The sequence below is a fragment of the Hyperolius riggenbachi genome, chromosome 9 (genome assembly GCF_040937935.1).
Source record: "Hyperolius riggenbachi isolate aHypRig1 chromosome 9, aHypRig1.pri, whole genome shotgun sequence".
In the NCBI taxonomy this organism is placed as follows: domain Eukaryota; kingdom Metazoa; phylum Chordata; class Amphibia; order Anura; family Hyperoliidae; genus Hyperolius; species Hyperolius riggenbachi.
In genome coordinates this window covers 137,703,878-137,721,259 of record NC_090654.1, presented here as the reverse complement: position 1 = coordinate 137,721,259, position 17,382 = coordinate 137,703,878, and the positions used below count along the sequence as shown (strand labels likewise).

General features: G+C 46.8%; 1 protein-coding gene across 1 annotated transcript in view; it reads right to left on the bottom strand.

The window, feature by feature from the left end:
* RHBG (Rh family B glycoprotein) overlaps nt 1-17,382 on the bottom strand; it is a 115,362-nt gene that overhangs the window by 52,970 nt on the left and 45,010 nt on the right. The window contains exon 2 of the mRNA XM_068253570.1: nt 10,839-11,025. Coding sequence (XP_068109671.1) covers nt 10,839-11,025 — 187 coding nt within the window. The remainder of the gene's footprint in view (nt 1-10,838; nt 11,026-17,382) is intronic.

Sequence of the window (17,382 nt, the reverse complement as noted above, 5' to 3'; positions counted from 1 at the left end):
GAAGGGGGACCCCAAGGTGAGGTCTTCCCCCCTTCCCCGCTGTTCCCACAGCTCCCTTTCACTGGCTGCCTCCCCTCCTGCTCAGGGTTTTCTGGCGCCCCCCCCCCGACCACGGGCCCTAGGTCCGTGCCCGAGTGCCCGAATGGTCAGTCGGTCCCTGGTCTAAACACGTGGCAGACAGTGTGGCTAAGAGTGCACTGGTGGTAAGGTAAATGATTAATGCTGGTACATGTGAGGGGTACAGAAGAGCAGTGGGGGAGACAACAGGGTACGGTGGCTCTGGGGCCCCTGTAGAGTTCAGGGGCCTTGGGGAAATTGCCCCTTTAGCCTTTATGGCAGCGACGGGCCTAAAGCCAGTCACCTCAGTGCTTAAAAATTACCTCAACCAGGACACAGAAATAAAAAGCTTAACATCTAGACTACCCAGAAGGTAAGAGGAGTGTCCTCAGTGAAACATTAAAAAAATCATTGGGCCATATGCAATTAATTTTTTCTCCTATGTTTTCTACTAGGTGATAGTTTTTAACTTGTCAATAAAATGACTTTAAGCCACCAGAAAGCTAGAAAATACTCCAAATAATTATCATTACTTTTTTACCTATGTTTTGGTACTTTTTTAGTTAAAAAGTACAGGAAAACTATTATACATCAAAGATGAAAAATTATCTCCTAGGAGAAAACTCAGGTGAAAAAGTGAATTGCATATGGCCCATACTATCTAACTCTCTCCTTACAGACTCATTTTAGGCGGTCCAATACTGATAAATGTTTCACAGGTAATAACTAGAGTTGGGCCGAACGGTTCGCCTGCGAACGGTTCCATGCGAACTTCAGTGGTTCGCGTACGCGTCCCGCAGGTGAAGTTTTGCGGAAGTTCGGTTCGCCCCATAATGCACCATGAGGGTCAACTTTGACCCTCTACATCACAGTCAGCAGGCCCAGTGTAGCCAATTAGGCTACACTAGCCCTTGGAGCCACTACCCCCCTAATAAAAGGCAGGCAGCGGCGGCCATTACGCTCACTCGTGTGCCTGCGTTAGTGAGAGTAGGGCGAGCTGCTGCAGACTGTCTCTCATAGGGAAAGATTAGTTAGGCTTAGCTTGTTCCTGGCTGCATACCTGTTCTGTGAACCCACCACTGCATACCTGTTCAGTGAACCCACCACTGCATACCTGTTCAGTGAACCCACCACTGTATACCTGTTCAGTGAACCCACCACTGCATACCTGTTCAGTGAACCCACCACTGCATACCTGTTCAGTGAACCTGCCACTGCATACCTGTTCTGTGAACCCACCACTGCATACCTGTTCAGTGAACCCACCACTGCATACCTGTTCAGTGAACCCACCACTGCATACCTGTTCAGTGAACCTGCCACTGCATACCTGTTCTGTGAACCCACCACTGCATACCTGTTCAGTGAACCCACCACTGCATACCTGTTCAGTGAACCCACCACTGCATACCTGTTCAGTGAACCTGCCACTGCATACCTGTACTGTTCAGTGAACCCGCCACTGCATACCTGTTCTGTTCAGTGAACCCGCCACTGTATACCTGTTCTGTTCAGTGAACCTGCCACTGTATACCTGTTCTGTTCAGTGAACCCGCCACTGTATACCTGTTCAGTGAACCTGCCACTGCATACCTGTTCTGTTCAGTAAACCCGCCACTGTATACCTGTTCAGTGAACCTGCCACTGTATACCTGTTCAGTGAACCTGCCACTGCATACCTGTTCTGTTCAGTGAACCCGCCACTGCATACCTGTTCTGTTCAGTGAACCTGCCACTGTATACCCGTTCAGTTAAACTGCCACTGCATACCTGTTGTGTTCAGTGAACCCGCCACTGTATACCTGTTCTGTTCAGTGAACCCGCCACTGCATACCTGTACTGTTCAGTGAACCTGCCACTGTATACCTGTTCTTTTCAGTGAACCCGCGACTGTATACCCGTTCAGTTAAACTGCCACTGCATACCTGTTGTGTTCAGTGAACCCGCCACTGTATACCTGTTCTGTTCAGTGAACCCGCCACTGCATACCTGTACTGTTCAGTGAACCTGCCACTGTATACCTGTTCTTTTCAGTGAACCCGCGACTGTATACCTGTTCAGTTAACCCGCCACTGCATACCTGTTGTGGTCAGTGAACCCACCACTGCATACCTGTTCTGTTCAGTGAACCCGCCACTGCATACCTGTTCTGTTTAGTGAACCCGCCACTGTATACCTGTTCAGTTAACCCGCCACTGCATACCTGTTCTGTTCAGTGAACCCGCCACTGCATACCTGTTCTGTTCAGTGAACCCACCGCATCAGTGCGCATACCTGTGCAGTTAAGTGAACCCACCTACCTACGTGAGTGCACGCAGTGTGATATACCACTCCGTGCATACCCGATATGGACAAAACAGGTAGAGGAAGAGGTAGTGCCAGAGCCAGAGGAAGGCCACCCGGCAGGTCTGTGCGAGGTCGTGTAAATGTAATTTCGTGTGGACCTGGCCCACAGTACAGTGCTCGGAAGAAGGCACGTCCCATCACCTCCCAAGATTGTCAGGACGTGGTTGAGTATTTAGCGACAAAGAACACCTCATCTTGCTCAGCCACCAGCGCTACTACTAGCACCACTTCCGCTGCATTTGACACTTCACAAGAATTATTTAGTGGTGAAATCACTGATGCACAGCCATTGTTGTTACAGCCAGATTAATTTTCACCAGCTCATATGTCTGAGTTACGCAGCAACACTATGGATGTAACGTGTAAGGAGGATGAAGGACCTACTGATGGTGCATGGTTGGATTTTTCTGAGGCAAGCGAAGCTGGGCAGGATGATTACGATGATGACGATGATACGGATCCTCTGTATGTTCCCAATAGAGGAGATGAAGAGAGGGACAGTTCAGAGGGGGAGTCAGAGAGTAGCAGGAGGAGAGAAGTTGCTGAAAGAAGCTGGGGCAGCTCTTCGTCAGAAACAGCTGGTGGAAGTGTCCGGCACCATGTATCGCCACCTATGTACAGCCAGCCAACTTGCCCTTCAGCATCAGCTGCTGAGGCCCCCATAGTGCCCACATCCCAGGGTGGCTCAGCGGTGTGGAAATTTTTTAATGTGTGTGCCTCAGATCGGAGCAAAGCCATCTGTTCTCTCTGCCAACAAAAATTGAGCCGTGGAAAGGCCAACACTCACGTAGGGACAAGTGCCTTACGAAGGCACCTGGAGAAAAGGCACAAACAGCAATGGGATGGCCACCTGAGCAAAAGCAGCAGCAGCACACAAAAGAAAAGTCATCCTCCTTCTCCTCTTCCTCCTTCAGGTGCATCATCTGCTTCTGCCGCTTTCTCCTTTGCACCTTCACAGGCACCCTCCTCCACTCCGCCTCTGCCCTTGAGCGGTTCCTGCTCCTCTGCCCACAGCAGCAGTCAGGTGTCCGTGAAGGAAATGTTTGAGCGGAAGAAGCCAATTTCGGCCAGTCACCCCCTTGCCCGGCGTCTGACAGCTGGCGTGGCGGAACTGTTAGCTCGCCAGCTGTTACCATACCGGCTGGTGGACTCTGAGGCCTTCCGTAAATTTGTGGCCATCGGGACACCGCAGTGGAAGATGCCAGGCCGCACTTATTTTTCTAGAAAGGCCATCCCCCAACTGCACCGTGAAGTTGAGAGGCAAGTGGTGTCATCTCTTGCGAAGAGCGTTGGGTCAAGGGTACACCTGACCACGGATGCCTGGTCTGCCAAGCACGGGCAGGGCCGCTACATTACGTACACAGCCCATTGGGTCAACCTGGTGAACGATGGCAAGCAGGGCGCAGCGGACCAAATTGTGACACCTCCACGGCTTGCAGGCAGGCCTCCTGCCACCTCCTCTCCTCCTGCTACATGCTTTTCGCTGTCCTCCTCCTCCTTGGCTGAGTGGCAGTTCTCCTCTCCAGCTACACAGCCCCAGCTCCGCAGGGCCTATGCTGCATGCCAGGTACGACGGTGTCACGCCATCTTAGACATGTCTTGCCTCAAAGCGGAGAGTCACACTGGAGCAGCTCTCCTGGCTGCTCTTAAGAAACAGGTGGATGAGTGGCTGACCCCGCACCACCTGGAGATAGGCAACGTGGTGTGCGACAACGGCAGCAATCTGCTTGCCGCTTTGCATATGGGGAAGCTGACACACATACCCTGCATGACACATGTCATGAATCTAGTTGTTCAAAGATTTGTGTCAAAGTACCCTGGCTTAGCGGATGTCCTGAAGCAGGCCAGGAAGTTCTGTGGGCATTTGAGGCGGTCTTACACAGCCATGGCACGCTTTGCGGAAATTCAGCGGAAAAACAACTTGCCGGTGAGACGCCTGATTTGCGATAGCCCGACTCGCTGGAATTCGACCCTGCTCATGTTCTCCCGCCTGCTAGAACAGAAGAAAGCCATCACCCAGTACCTCTACAACTACAGTAGAATGAAACAGTCTGGGAAGATGGGGATGTTCTGGCCCGACAACTGGACACTGATGAGAAATGCATGCAGGCTCATGCGGCCGTTTGAGGAGGTGACCAACCTGGTGAGCCGCAGTGAAGGCACCATCAGCGACTTGATTCCCTACGCTTACTTCTTGGAGCGTGCTGTGTGTAGAGTGGCGGATGAAGCTGCGAATGAGCGTGACCAGGAACAGTTACGGCAGGAACAGGCATGGGACCAATTTTCATCAGACCCAGCTGTTTCCTCAACACCTGCGGCAGCACAGAGGGGGGAGGAGGAGGAAGAAGAGAAGTCGTGTGCAGAAGACGAGTCAGACTCAGAGGATGATGAGCAAGGTGTTTCTTTGGGGGAGGAGGAGGAGGGGACGGTGGCAGGAGAACAACCGCAGCAGGCGTCGCAGGGGGCTTGTGCTGCTCAACCTTCCCGTGGTATTGTTCGCGGCTGGGGGGAGGAGGTTGACTTACGTGACGTCACTGAGGAAGAGCAAGAGGAGATGCATGGTACATCTGGATCTGACTTTGTGCAGATGTCGTCTTTTATGCTGTCCTGCCTGTTGAGGGACCACCGTATAAAAAACTTCAAGGGGAATGAGCTGTACTACTAGACCCTCGGTACAGGCACAAAGTGGCGGACCTGTTACCAACTCACCTGAAGGTGGAAAGGATGCAGCACATGCAGAACCAGCTGTCAACTATGCTTTACAATGCCTTTAAGGGTGATGTGACAGCACAACACCAGCAAGGTACCACTGCCACTAATCCTCCTCCCATGTCCACGCAGTCAAAGACAGGACACTCCAGCGATCTCATGGTGATGTCGGACATGCGGACGTTCTTTAGTCCAACGCCTCGCCGTAGCCCTTCCGGATCCACCCTCCACCAACGCCTGGAACGGCAGGTAGCCGACTACCTGGCCTTAAGTGTGGATGTAGACACTGCTGTGAACAGCGATGAGGAACCCTTGAACTACTGGGTGCGCAGGCTTGACCTGTGGCCAGAGCTGTCCCAATTTGCCATCCAGCTTCTCTCCTGCCCTGCCGCAAGTGTCCTGTCAGAAAGGACCTTCAGCGCAGCTGGAGGCATTGTCACTGAGAAGAGAAGTCGCCTAAGTCACAAAAGTGTTAAGTACCTCACCTTTATCAAAATGAATGAGGCATGGATCCCGGAGGGCTGCTGCCCGCCCCAAGACTAAATCAGTCCCCGCACACACAGCATCTCTGCCTGCACGCCGTGTGACTGGCTGCCTGGCCTGCCCCAAGAAGACTAAGTCGCTCCCAGTCCCTCCACACAGCATGTCTGCCTGCAGGCCGCTTGACTACCTTCTCCGCCACCACCAACAGGGTCCGGGTCTCAAGGCGGATTGCTGAATTTTTTAGGCCGCTGCTAGCAGCGGCCGCTGTAATAATTTTTCTGGTGCGTGTACATGACTGTCTAATTTTTCTGGCTGCACTGCGGGCAGCTGCAACAACAAAAGAAAAGGCATGTACATGCGCCCATTCCCCTTCGTGATCATTACCTTGCCGTGGTGAAGGGGCTTGCGTATCACAATGAAGCAATGACCGGTGCCTAGATGAGTGTCTCGGGGGGCACACCCACGATAATGAGGTCGTTGCCTCATTGTGGTCAGACCAAATTTGATCAGCTGGACAGTCACTGTTCTGTCATTCACCTACATCAGCCAGGCGACCATATGGGCTGTAAAGCCACCAAAACCTGCACTCTCGCCATGGTGCGCACCAGTCCAGCACGGCCGTCACTACACAAACAGCTGTTTGCGGTGCGTTACACGGTGAGTTTGGTGTGTCAGTGTAAAGCAGTACCTTAATTACACTACCTGATTGATGTATACACATGCAAGATGTTTTAAAGCACTTTAGGCCTGTCATTTAGCATTCAATGTGATTTCTGCCCTTAAAACGCTGCTTTGCGTCAAATCTGGATTTTTCCCGGGGACTTTTGGCATGTATCCCACTCCACCATGCCCCCCTCCAGGTGTTAGACCCCTTGAAACATCTTTTCCATCACTTTTGTGGCCAGAATAATTTTTTTTTTCAAAGTTCGCATCCCCATTGAAGTCTATTGCGGTTCGCAAACTTTTACGCGAACCGAACCTTCCACGGAAGTTCGCGAACCCGGTTCGCGAAACCGAAAATCGGAGGTTCGGCCCCACTCTAGTAATAACTCTCATAGTATGTACCGATTTCAGGATTTTCCATAGGAAAAAACTCGGTTCAGGCCCTGCTCGGCCAGAAAATACAAGGTGTGACAAGAAGAGCTATTGTTCTATATATTTACTGCAGAAAAGAAGACAATAGCTGCCTCCTGAAGACAGCCCTTCTTGCTACTGTATTGGAACACATTAAGAATAAATTGGGACAGTTTCTCTTCTTTGAAAAAAAATAAAATTTGTCCTTAATGATAAGATGGATGCATTCCAGAAAGTTTGTTCCCCACTGGTAGCAAACTACTATGGGATAGTCGAAGGCTGTAGAGTATTCTTTATGTAATAAGTAAGCTACATATCTTTTACCACTACATACTATTAAAGATGCTCGCATATCTCCCACCTCCCTGGACTTTCTACCTCTTTACTATTCTTCTTTTCTATCTGTTTCTATACAATACAATACAATAACATTTGTAAAGCGCTTTTCTCCCATAGGACTCAAAGCGCATAGCTGTGTCTCAGATTAATACAGGGTTGCAAGCTGGGTTGTGTTACAGAGGAGATTGTCAGATGTTCATGAATGCCAAACTGAAGAGGTAGGTTTTCAGTTTAGACTTAAATGCTTCCAGGGATGGAGCTGTCCTGATTGGGTGTGGCAGGGAGTTCCAAAGTGTAGGGGCAGCATGACAAAAGGCTCTGTCTCCAAAGGTTTTGAGGTGGACTCTGGGGGTGACCAAGGTGTTACGTCCTTTTGATCTAAGATTGTGGGGGGTGTGATACAGTTGCAACAGGTCCTTCAGGTATTCAGGTCCCAGATTGTGCAAGGATTTGAATGTCAGTAAGCCAATCTTAAACAGAATTCTCCATTTTATCGGTAGCCAGTGGAGTGAGCACAGGGTTGGTGTTATGTGGCAATGGCAGGGTTGGCTCGTTAACAGCCTTGCGGCGGCATTCTGTACTAATTGCAGGCGGCGTAAGTCTTTCTTATGCAGGCTTGTGTAGAGGACGTTGCAGTAGTCTAACCTTGATGTGACGAAGGCATGAACTAGGGTTGGAAGATACTCTGAAGGAATTAGGTGTTTAATCCTTGCAATATTCCTTAGGTGAAAAAAGGAATGTTTCACAACAGCTGAGATTTGATTCCTGAAGCTTAATTTCCCATCAATCAGTACTCCCAGGCTGCGCACACAGTCTGAGTTGTTCAGGTCTGAGCTCCCTATCCTTAGCGGTGTTGGTTGAGACTTGGGCTGCTTTGCTGTTGAGCCCTGGCCCTCGATAACAAGAACCTCGGTTTTGTCAGCATTAAGTTTTAGCCAATTATTATTCATCCACTCCTGAAGCTCAGCTAAGCATGCGTTTATTTGTGGAGTAGGGTCTGTGACGTCAGGTTTGAATGACAAATATAGCTGGGTGTCATCAGCATAGCAATGATATGTCAGGCCATGTTTTTGTATGATTTCTCCAAGTGGCAGCATGTATATGGGGAAAAGTAAAGGGGATAATATTGCGCCCTGAGGTACACCGTATTTTAGTGGTACAGGGTTGGAGAGGAAGGGCCCTAAGGCTACTCTTTGTGTTCTGCCAGCCAGGAAGGAGTTGAACCACCGGAGAACAAAGCCATCTATGCCACAGTACTCTTGTAGCCTGTTGAGCAAGATTTCATGATTGACTGTGTCAAAAGCCACTGAGAGGTCGAGCAAAATCAGGATGGAACATTGACCCTTGTCTCTTGCACTGAGCAGATCATTGCAAATCTGGGTGAGGGCTGTTTCACAGCTGTGATATTTCCTGAAGCCAGATTGAAGAGGGTCAAGGATGTTGTTTCTGGAGAGCCTGGCTTCAAGTTGGAGGTAGACAGCCTTTTCAATAACTTTTCCCAGAAAGGGGAGGTTTGAGACAGGTCTGTAGCTGTTTAGAGCATCTGGGTCTAAGGATGGTTTCTTGAGTAGAGGCCTGACGATTGCTTCTTTCAGAGTAGAGGGAAACCACCCTTCTCTCCTTAACTCTCCTTTTCTAAAAAGTGTACAATATGTACAGTATTGCTAAATAGACATTGAAGGAACAGCATTGGTTTAGCACATTGTTCCCCAAAATCCCAAGGTAAATGAATTACAACTTTGGTGTATTGGGATATCACAGTTAAGACTCACCCTAAAACCATATCCGTAGCCTGAGCATGCCTTCCCTGGCAGGAGGAGGGGCCCATATGAGTAATTTGACAACAAGAAACTGGGCCAATAAAATGGGTGGATACAACAATATTAATGTGTGGAAATAGTCTTGTTATTTGTTGTGTTTAAATTAATTATTTAAATAGATAATTGTGTTGAACTGCATTCCAGACACGTTACCATTTCAGACACTTTGTGACACGGTTCCTTATGAACACTGTGTACAATTACAATTAACTAGTTTTCATTACATTTGTTTGAAACTAATTAAAAAACGTTGAAACAGAAAAAAATCTCATACTATCGAAAACAAAAATAAAAGCAACTGTAGTGTAACTTTAAAGTTACACTTGAGTTGATAAACTAGTATTGCAGATAGAGGACATTAGCAAATGTGAGTGATCCACCACACTTGGATCAGACCGTCTCCTTACTTCATTTAGGTGCTGTCTGTTTCCTCTGTTTGTTTACATGTTCTTATCTCCTTTAAGTAATGATTTATCAAGACAAGTGCAAAGAAAATGAAGTCAATGCAGACCAGTTGCTGAAGGCTGCCATACACTGGTAGATTGCCACCAGATCAACCAACCGATAGATCCCTCTCTTATTGAATCTGATCAGAAAGGTATCTATTGGCTGCCCATAAGCATACACTGCACACAGAGTTTTAATCAATTTCATCATGACATCGATTCACAACCAGTGGAACTGTCGCTGCCGCCCTGCCTTGCCGCCCCTGCTTTCCCGGCCTGCTGTAATACATCAGCTATCCGCCGGCGCGAGTCCTCGGGTCCGTGTTGTCCCTTCGTCTAGCATTGTCCTCTGTCTCCTCTTCACTTCCTGTCCTGTGACAAGCGGAAGTTTAAACAGTAGAGCGCTCTCTACTGTTTGAACTCCACCTTCTCACATGACGGGACAAGAAGTGAAGAAAAAGAAAAGACGCTGGAAGAAGTGAGAGACTGCGGGGACCCGCGGACTTGCGCCGGCAGACAGGTGATCTATTGCTGCATAGGTCGTCACTGTATTGAACGCCGCTAACGATGCACTCCCGACCTGCCGGCAATCAAGCACAATTTTCTGCCTGGACAGATCGACTGAATCAATCAATTTTGGGTGGAAATTGGTTGATCGGTCAACATCTGCGTTAAGGTTTTCACAGCAGATTCGATCACAGTGATCAAATCTGCTGTATTTCGACAGGAAATCATTGCAGACAGTATATGGGAACTCTTTATCTTTTAAAAAACAATTCTGCTACCAGAAAGCAAACGTTAGGTCATTTAGGGTCTGCACAAAGAATAGGGGAAAAGATGCTGAAGAGCTGTCCCATGGACAAGAGGGACTTCTGTACATGGAGACAGCACACGGAATGGGGGTGAGGGAGGCACATGTAATGCGGGCTGATTCTACACATGGGGAAACATAGAAGGGGGCTGCTATACATAGGTTGGAAGGGGTACGTATGTGGAGGGGAGTCAGCATTAGACACTAGGCATTTGGGGGGTGGATGGGAGCAAAAAGTAAAAATCCAGCTCTGCAGGTAAATGCTGTCGCACACATTCACGAGTAGGAAGCAGTGGGGACTTTACTTGTAACAGCAGACAGCAGCTTACAGGACTCTTGTATTTATACTGAGAACATGGAAATGATAGGCAAGCAGAGCACTGTTAGATATCGTCAGTGGATGTGGGGAATAAAATCAGTATTGTGTCATATTTCTCTCAAGTGGGCAATTGGGTGTTGATTTACTATACACGTTTGTAAGTGCATTTATCCTGGGATTGAACAAATTCCTGTGAGATATTATCTATGCTATAAAAGGACAACAGTGAACAAAAGCACAATGCTATGGACTTTGATAAAGTCATTTTCTAGCCAAAAGATTGCAATACATTCCCCTTTCTTGTGGACATCAAAGTGGATTTCGGACAAGGTTGCAGCAGAACACAGTAAACAAGCACATGCCTCCACATCTCTGCCAGAGATCAATCTCAGGTGACCATCAGTTGTTCATACTGCTTAATCTCCATCCCTCACCTCTCAATGCCAACATGGATCTTTCCATCATGGAAGCCATGGAAGAAACCCTGAATGAGTGTGGACCATTGCAAGCCAAAGGCAGCAATCAGGAAGTTGAAGGCTACACTGCTGAAGCCGTAGCGCTTGAGGAATGTCATCAGGAAACCAAAGCCAATGAAGATCATGACATGGACATCTTGGAAACCTGAAAAGCAAATGATGACATTCAGTTGATGACATTTAAAATGAGGTCTTCTGATGAGGATCTTATCACACATGGGAATAGTTATCTGAAGTTGCATTTTAAAAGGTTGTGCTGTATTTCAAACACCATTAGGACTCAATAAATAAAAAGAATGCAATTGAATGCATTTTCCTACTGATTTTATTAGATAATAAAGAAATAGGCCTCAATTCACTAAGCTTTATCAAACACTTTATCAAACGTTTGATAATTTACCTCATGAGTAAAATCTAATTTTAAATTCACTATGGTGTTATATATTTATCGAATGTTTTATCGATAAAATGTTAAATAAATCTATAAAACCTTAGTGAATTCAAAATTAGATTTTACCCATGAGATAAATTATCAAACATTCGATAAAGTGATAAAGCTTAGTGAATTGAGACCATAGTGATATATATTTTTGTATCGTATTGCAAAGTAACAGATATTGTTTTATCTTAAAAATATTGTATGTCAAATAAGTTTAGAACTCCACCTGATGTTTTGACTCGCGTACTCTGTAAGAGACTTTACTTTTGAAATGTTAAGCAATTTGTTTAATGTTGCAGTAAAAGGACACTCTTTTCTGCTGACAAAGTAGTAGTAAACTCTGATGTATTAAACCTATGGCTATAGTTAACTCAGTCCCCAGGTCCTGACCATGCGTCTGTATAAATATGCAATGTATGGCCAATCCTAAAATATATACAACTTCTGAAAGTGTAAGCTACTTGACCAGGTCCCTTGAAGTTTACTATAAAGGGATTCTACTGTATCCAATGCATTCGTATTGTACTAAACACAAAAAAGTTAGGAAAACCATTTTTCTGAAAATATTATAAAATAACTGTAAAGGTTAACTCTAAACATCTATATATCATTACTATATGAGTCATTTTTGTAAACTTAAAGCCTAATCTTACCTGCCACCATGTGCAGATGGTAAAACAGTTTATTTTTATTTTTTCTAGAAAACTTGCTAGACACTACAGCAACAGAGTACAGCTTGGCAGGCCATATTTAAGCAGAGGCATTCCAGGTTACTGACTGAAGTGCCATTAATCTGGGTTGAAGGGGGGGAGGGGCAGGGGTTGGGCATGCCCAGAGCGGGGACAAGGTCCTCCAGCACCCAAGGCTGAGACACCCAAGTGCGCCCCCTATCCCTCCCACCCTATCAGCACACACTGATTGCTATTAGACTAGGAGGCGCCCCAGGGCCCCCAACACCTTAATTTCTGGTTACCTGGCTTGCAGTCACTGCCATATATCCCCTTTTCTTATTTCTCTTTGCTTAAAACACAATAGGGGAATGATAGCTGAGTGAGTTGTGCGCCCCCTCCTACACTGCGCCCCGAGGCTGGAGCCTCTTTCGCCTCTGCCTCGGCCCGGCCCTGGGCATGCCCCTGATTAAACCCCACCCTGAAATAAGTCCCTTGAACTAAGCCATGCCTCCTGAACAAAGCCATGCCCCACGGGAGCCTCCTGTCCCCCATGTGCTTTCTTGTGTCCCATCTGTGTCTCCTTCTGTCCCCATGTGCCGTCTTGTGTCCCCTGTTCATCCTTCTGTCCCCCTGTGCCTCCTTCTGTCCCTCTTTTTGCCTCATTCTGTCCCCATTTGTGCATCCTTCTGTCCCCTTTTGAGCCTCCTTCTGTCCCTCTTTTTCCCTCCCCCTGCCCCCCTTTGTGCTTCCTTCAGTACCCCTGTGCCACCTTCTATCTACTTGTGCCTCCTTCTGTCCCCTTGTGCTACCTCCCCCCACGTGCCTCCCTCTGTCCCACTGTGCCTCCCTCTGTCCCTGTTTGTACCTCCTTCTGTTCCTTTGTGCCACTATCTGTTACCGTCCCTTCCTGTGTTCCACCAGCCCAGTGTGTAAAGGCACAGTATAGCGCAGCAGAAGCTGTGCTCTCACATTCACGTTGGACTGCAACACTGTGCCTGTGTGACCATTCTGTCTGTCTCCTGCTCCCCCTAGTGCTAGCACCTCACTCTCCCCATGTCACGTGTAATCACGCTACTTGCGGTAGGTGATGATGGGCACTAGGGTGAGTGATGAACACACAGGTGAAAGCACAGCACTGCACTTCAGCGGAGAAGTGAGAGCACAGCTATACTCTGCATTTACACACTGGGCTGGGTGTGACTTCACCCTCAAATTCCTGTTCCCTTTACCCCAGATTACCATTCAGCCCTTAGACCCTGAGGGAATTCTGAAGGAATTCAGCACTGCAGGCAAAGTAACCTTTTGGATTGGTTGGTGAGTCCACACACAATACAATTTCGATTGTATGTACAAGCGATACAATCTGTGATCTCATATAGAGATTGGGTAAGCCACCAATTCGCATTAGCATGTTAATACGCAATCCTAACTCTAGCTAGTCCTGTTGTAAAACCGGTTATTTCAACAACCTCCATAGGTATATATAGTATATATATAGTATATAGTATATATAGTATATATAGTATATATAAAACCAGCCTACTCATGTTACTTAAAAAAAATCCCTTAATTTATGTCACAATGTGGAATCATATATAGCAGAGTTGAATCACCGGACGATATAGCCCTCGTTTTCCCGTGGACATGACATTGGGAATGTCTCTTTGAATGTCTCTTTGACAGTTATTGGTTTATGACAGTCCTGTTTTCTTGACTTACTATCAATTTCCTTGTGATGTAGGAATCAAAGAATGTGCAGGGCCAGGGAGTCATTATGTGGAGGAAACAGGCCTGTTATGAAGAAGTAATGGTTTTATAGCTTTCCTTTGTGAGGGGAACTTTCAACCCTGTCCATGGAAGTGTAAACACCTTCTATTTCCTACCATACAGTTTTGCTTGATTTACTTTTCTGACACATTAAATCCACAGTTTGAATGGAACCCCAAATCTGTGAGGATGCTGGCATGCATTAGCAGCAGTTGAAAGTAATATCTCCCATCTTAGTAACAGTTGACAACATTGAAGGTAGCATGGTGGCGTAGTGGTTAGCTCTCTCGCCTTGCAGCGCTGGGTCCCTGGTTCGAATCCCAGCCAGGGCACTATCTGCAAAGAGTTTGTATGTTCTCTCCGTGTCTGCGTGGGTTTCCTCCGGGCACTCCGGTTTCCTCCCACACTCCAAAAACATACGGATAAGTTAATTGGCTCCCCCTAAAATTGGCCCTAGACTACAGTACTTACACTACATAATATAGACATATGGCAATGGTAGGGATTAGATTGTGAGCTCCTTTGAGGGACAGTTAGTGACAAGATATATATATATACACTGTACAGCGCTGCGTAATATGTCGACGCTATATAAATACTAAATAATAATAATAATAATAAAAGGTAGCTCCACATGAAGCGGAGGATAGAAACAACATAAAAAGAGATTATTCAATGAGGATTTTTATTAAATTAGGAAAAGTGCAAATATGCATAATATAATTTTTACAAAAAGAGTCCTTTAAATGTGGCCATAAATCTATTGACTTGGCGGTCGATAAACCATCCAATTCAATAATTATTGAATCAGAAAAAAAATCGGTGCAGTTACAAGCATGTCTGATCAGTGGTTTGACTGGTTTCAGGGCCGGGCCGAGGCATAGGCTGGAGAGGCTCCAGCCTCAGGGCGCAGTGTAGGAGGGGGCGCACAATTCATTCAGCTGTCATTCCTAATTTTGTTTGAAGCAGAAAGGAATAAGAAACGGGGATACATAGCAGTGACTGCAAGCCAGATAACTAGATATTAAGGTGTTGGGGAGGTTGTGGACCGTGTAGCCCTCTTAGTCTAATAGCAATCAGTGTGTGACGGCTGGGGTGGGAGGGATGGAGGGGCGCATTTTGGTGTCTCAGCCTTGGGTGCTGGAGGACCTTGTCCCAGATCTGACTGGTTTTATTGATTTCGGGCTAAATAAAACATTTGGGGGATGCAGATGGAAAAGCGGTATCATGAGCCTGTAATCAGCGCTGCGTAATATGTTGGCGCTTTATAAATACAATAAGTAATAATAATAATAATCCATCGAGGATTGGCCTGCAGTGTATGGGCAGCCAAGGCATCTCTTTCTGATCAGATTCGATCAGAGAAAGATCTGTCTATTGGTCGAATCTGCCCATACATCGCTAGACATCCAGTGTCTTATGACATCCAGTGTCTTATGCCTGGTACACAGCATGCAATTTCCCATCAGATTTTGGGTCGAGTCGATAATTTATGATAGGCCCGATGTGATTTCCGAAATGCTTTTCTGATCGATTTTCAGATGATTTCTGTAAAAAAATGATCAGAAATCAGATCGGACCTGTCAGAAATTATCTTTTCGACCCGAAATCTGACGGGAAATTGCATGGTGTGTACCAGGCATCAGAGTGACAAAAAATGTAATGAACAGCTCTACCTCAATGCTTTGCTGTGAAATTTTAACATGGTCGTTTTAGATAATTATATATCACAAAAAAATCTTCAGTAGTACTGGTTTGTCTAATGTTAAACTACAGTAAGCTGTATAAGTACTTATCATTACTACCGGTAATTACTATATCTCCTGTATTTGAATCGAACTCCAATATATGAAAAGTTAACAATTGCTACCAGACTCTGCACCTTAAATCTGATCTGATAGCATAATTTACATCCCAGTGCTGTTTGTGATAGCTCTAGTTATTTTGAATATTAGTCCTTTGTATAATTACATCACATATATGTCTGTGATCCACCCAGCAGAACTGGTAGGACGGGATAGGGAGGAATACATTAGCTAGACCAGATATGCTGATGGCAGCTGTGTCACATAGCTGTAGAAGTCTTGAAGGGTGCAACTAGGAGACATGGAGGGCAGACTAGTAGGCAGTACCCACGGGTATATTTGATGTATGTGTACAACCAGCTGTCTGTCTACAGCCACTGTACAGAACTTTACAATGAACAGTTGTGAGACAGCACATATTGCTTCACTTTAGTAGGTGGACAGACATTTTCCCTGCTTAGCAATAGCAAGAACACCAATGTACCAGCCCTTATAAGGGCTCTTGGGTGTTCAGGACGCTGAACTAGCAGCAAGTAACTCCACTGGGGACACAGAACAGAGGCCTAACTAACAATTTCCCTGTTAGCAGTACAGCTCTCTCCCTACACTACTTCACAGCAGCCACAGACAGAGTGTAAAATGGCTGCCATGCTGGCGTTTTTAGGGGGGGGGGGGGTGTAGTCCAGAAAGGAGGGATAGCTGATTGGCTGCCATGTGCCTGCTGACTCTGAGGTGAGGGGTCGAAGTTTGGCTCCATGATGATGTATAGGGGGCGGGTCGAACACGCCATGTGTTTGCTAGAGTTGGGCCGAACCTCCGATTTTAGGTTCGCGAACCGGGTTCGCGAACTTCCGCGGAAGGTTCGGTTCGCGTTAAAGTTCGCGAACCGCAATAGACTTCAATGGGGATGAGAACTTTGAAAAAAAAAAATAATTATGCTGGCCACAAAAGTGATGGAAAAGATGTTTCAAGAGGTCTAACACCTGGAGGGGGGCATGGCGGAGTGGGATACACGCCAAAAGTCCCCGGGAAAAATCTGGATTTGACGAAAAGCAGCGGTTTAAGGGCAGAAATCACATTGAATGCTAAATGACAGGCCTAAAGTGCTTTAAAACATCTTGCATGTGTATACATCAATCAGGTAGTGTAATTAAGGTACTGCTTCACACTGACACACCAAACTCCACTGAACAGAACAGGTATGCAGTGGCGGGTTCACTAAACAGGTATACAGTGGCGGGTCCACTGAACAGAACAGGTATGCAGTGGCGGGTTCACTGAACAGGTATGCAGTGGTGGGTTCACAGAACAGGTATGCAGTGGCAGCAGGATCACTGAACAGGTATGCAGTGGTGGGTGGGTTCACAGAACAGGTATGCAGTGGTGGGTTCACAGAACAGGTATGCAGTGGCAGGATCACTGAACAGGTATGCAGTGGTGGTGGGTGGGTTCACAGAACAAGTATGCAGTGGCAGGATCACTGAACAGGTATGCAGTGGTGGGTTCACAGAACAGGTATGCAGTGGCAGCAGGATCACTGAACAGGTATGCAGTGGTGGGTGGGTTCACAGAACAGGTATGCAGTGGTGGGTTCACAGAACAGGTATGCAGTGGCAGGATCACTGAACAGGTATGCAGTGGTGGTGGGTGGGTTCACAGAACAAGTATGCAGTGGCAGGATCACTGAACAGGTATGCAGTGGTGGGTGGGTTCACAGAACAGGTATGCAGTGGCAGCAGGATCACTGAACAGGTATGCAGTGGTGGGTGGGTTCACAGAACAGGTATGCAGTGGCAGGATCACTGAACAGGTATGCAGTG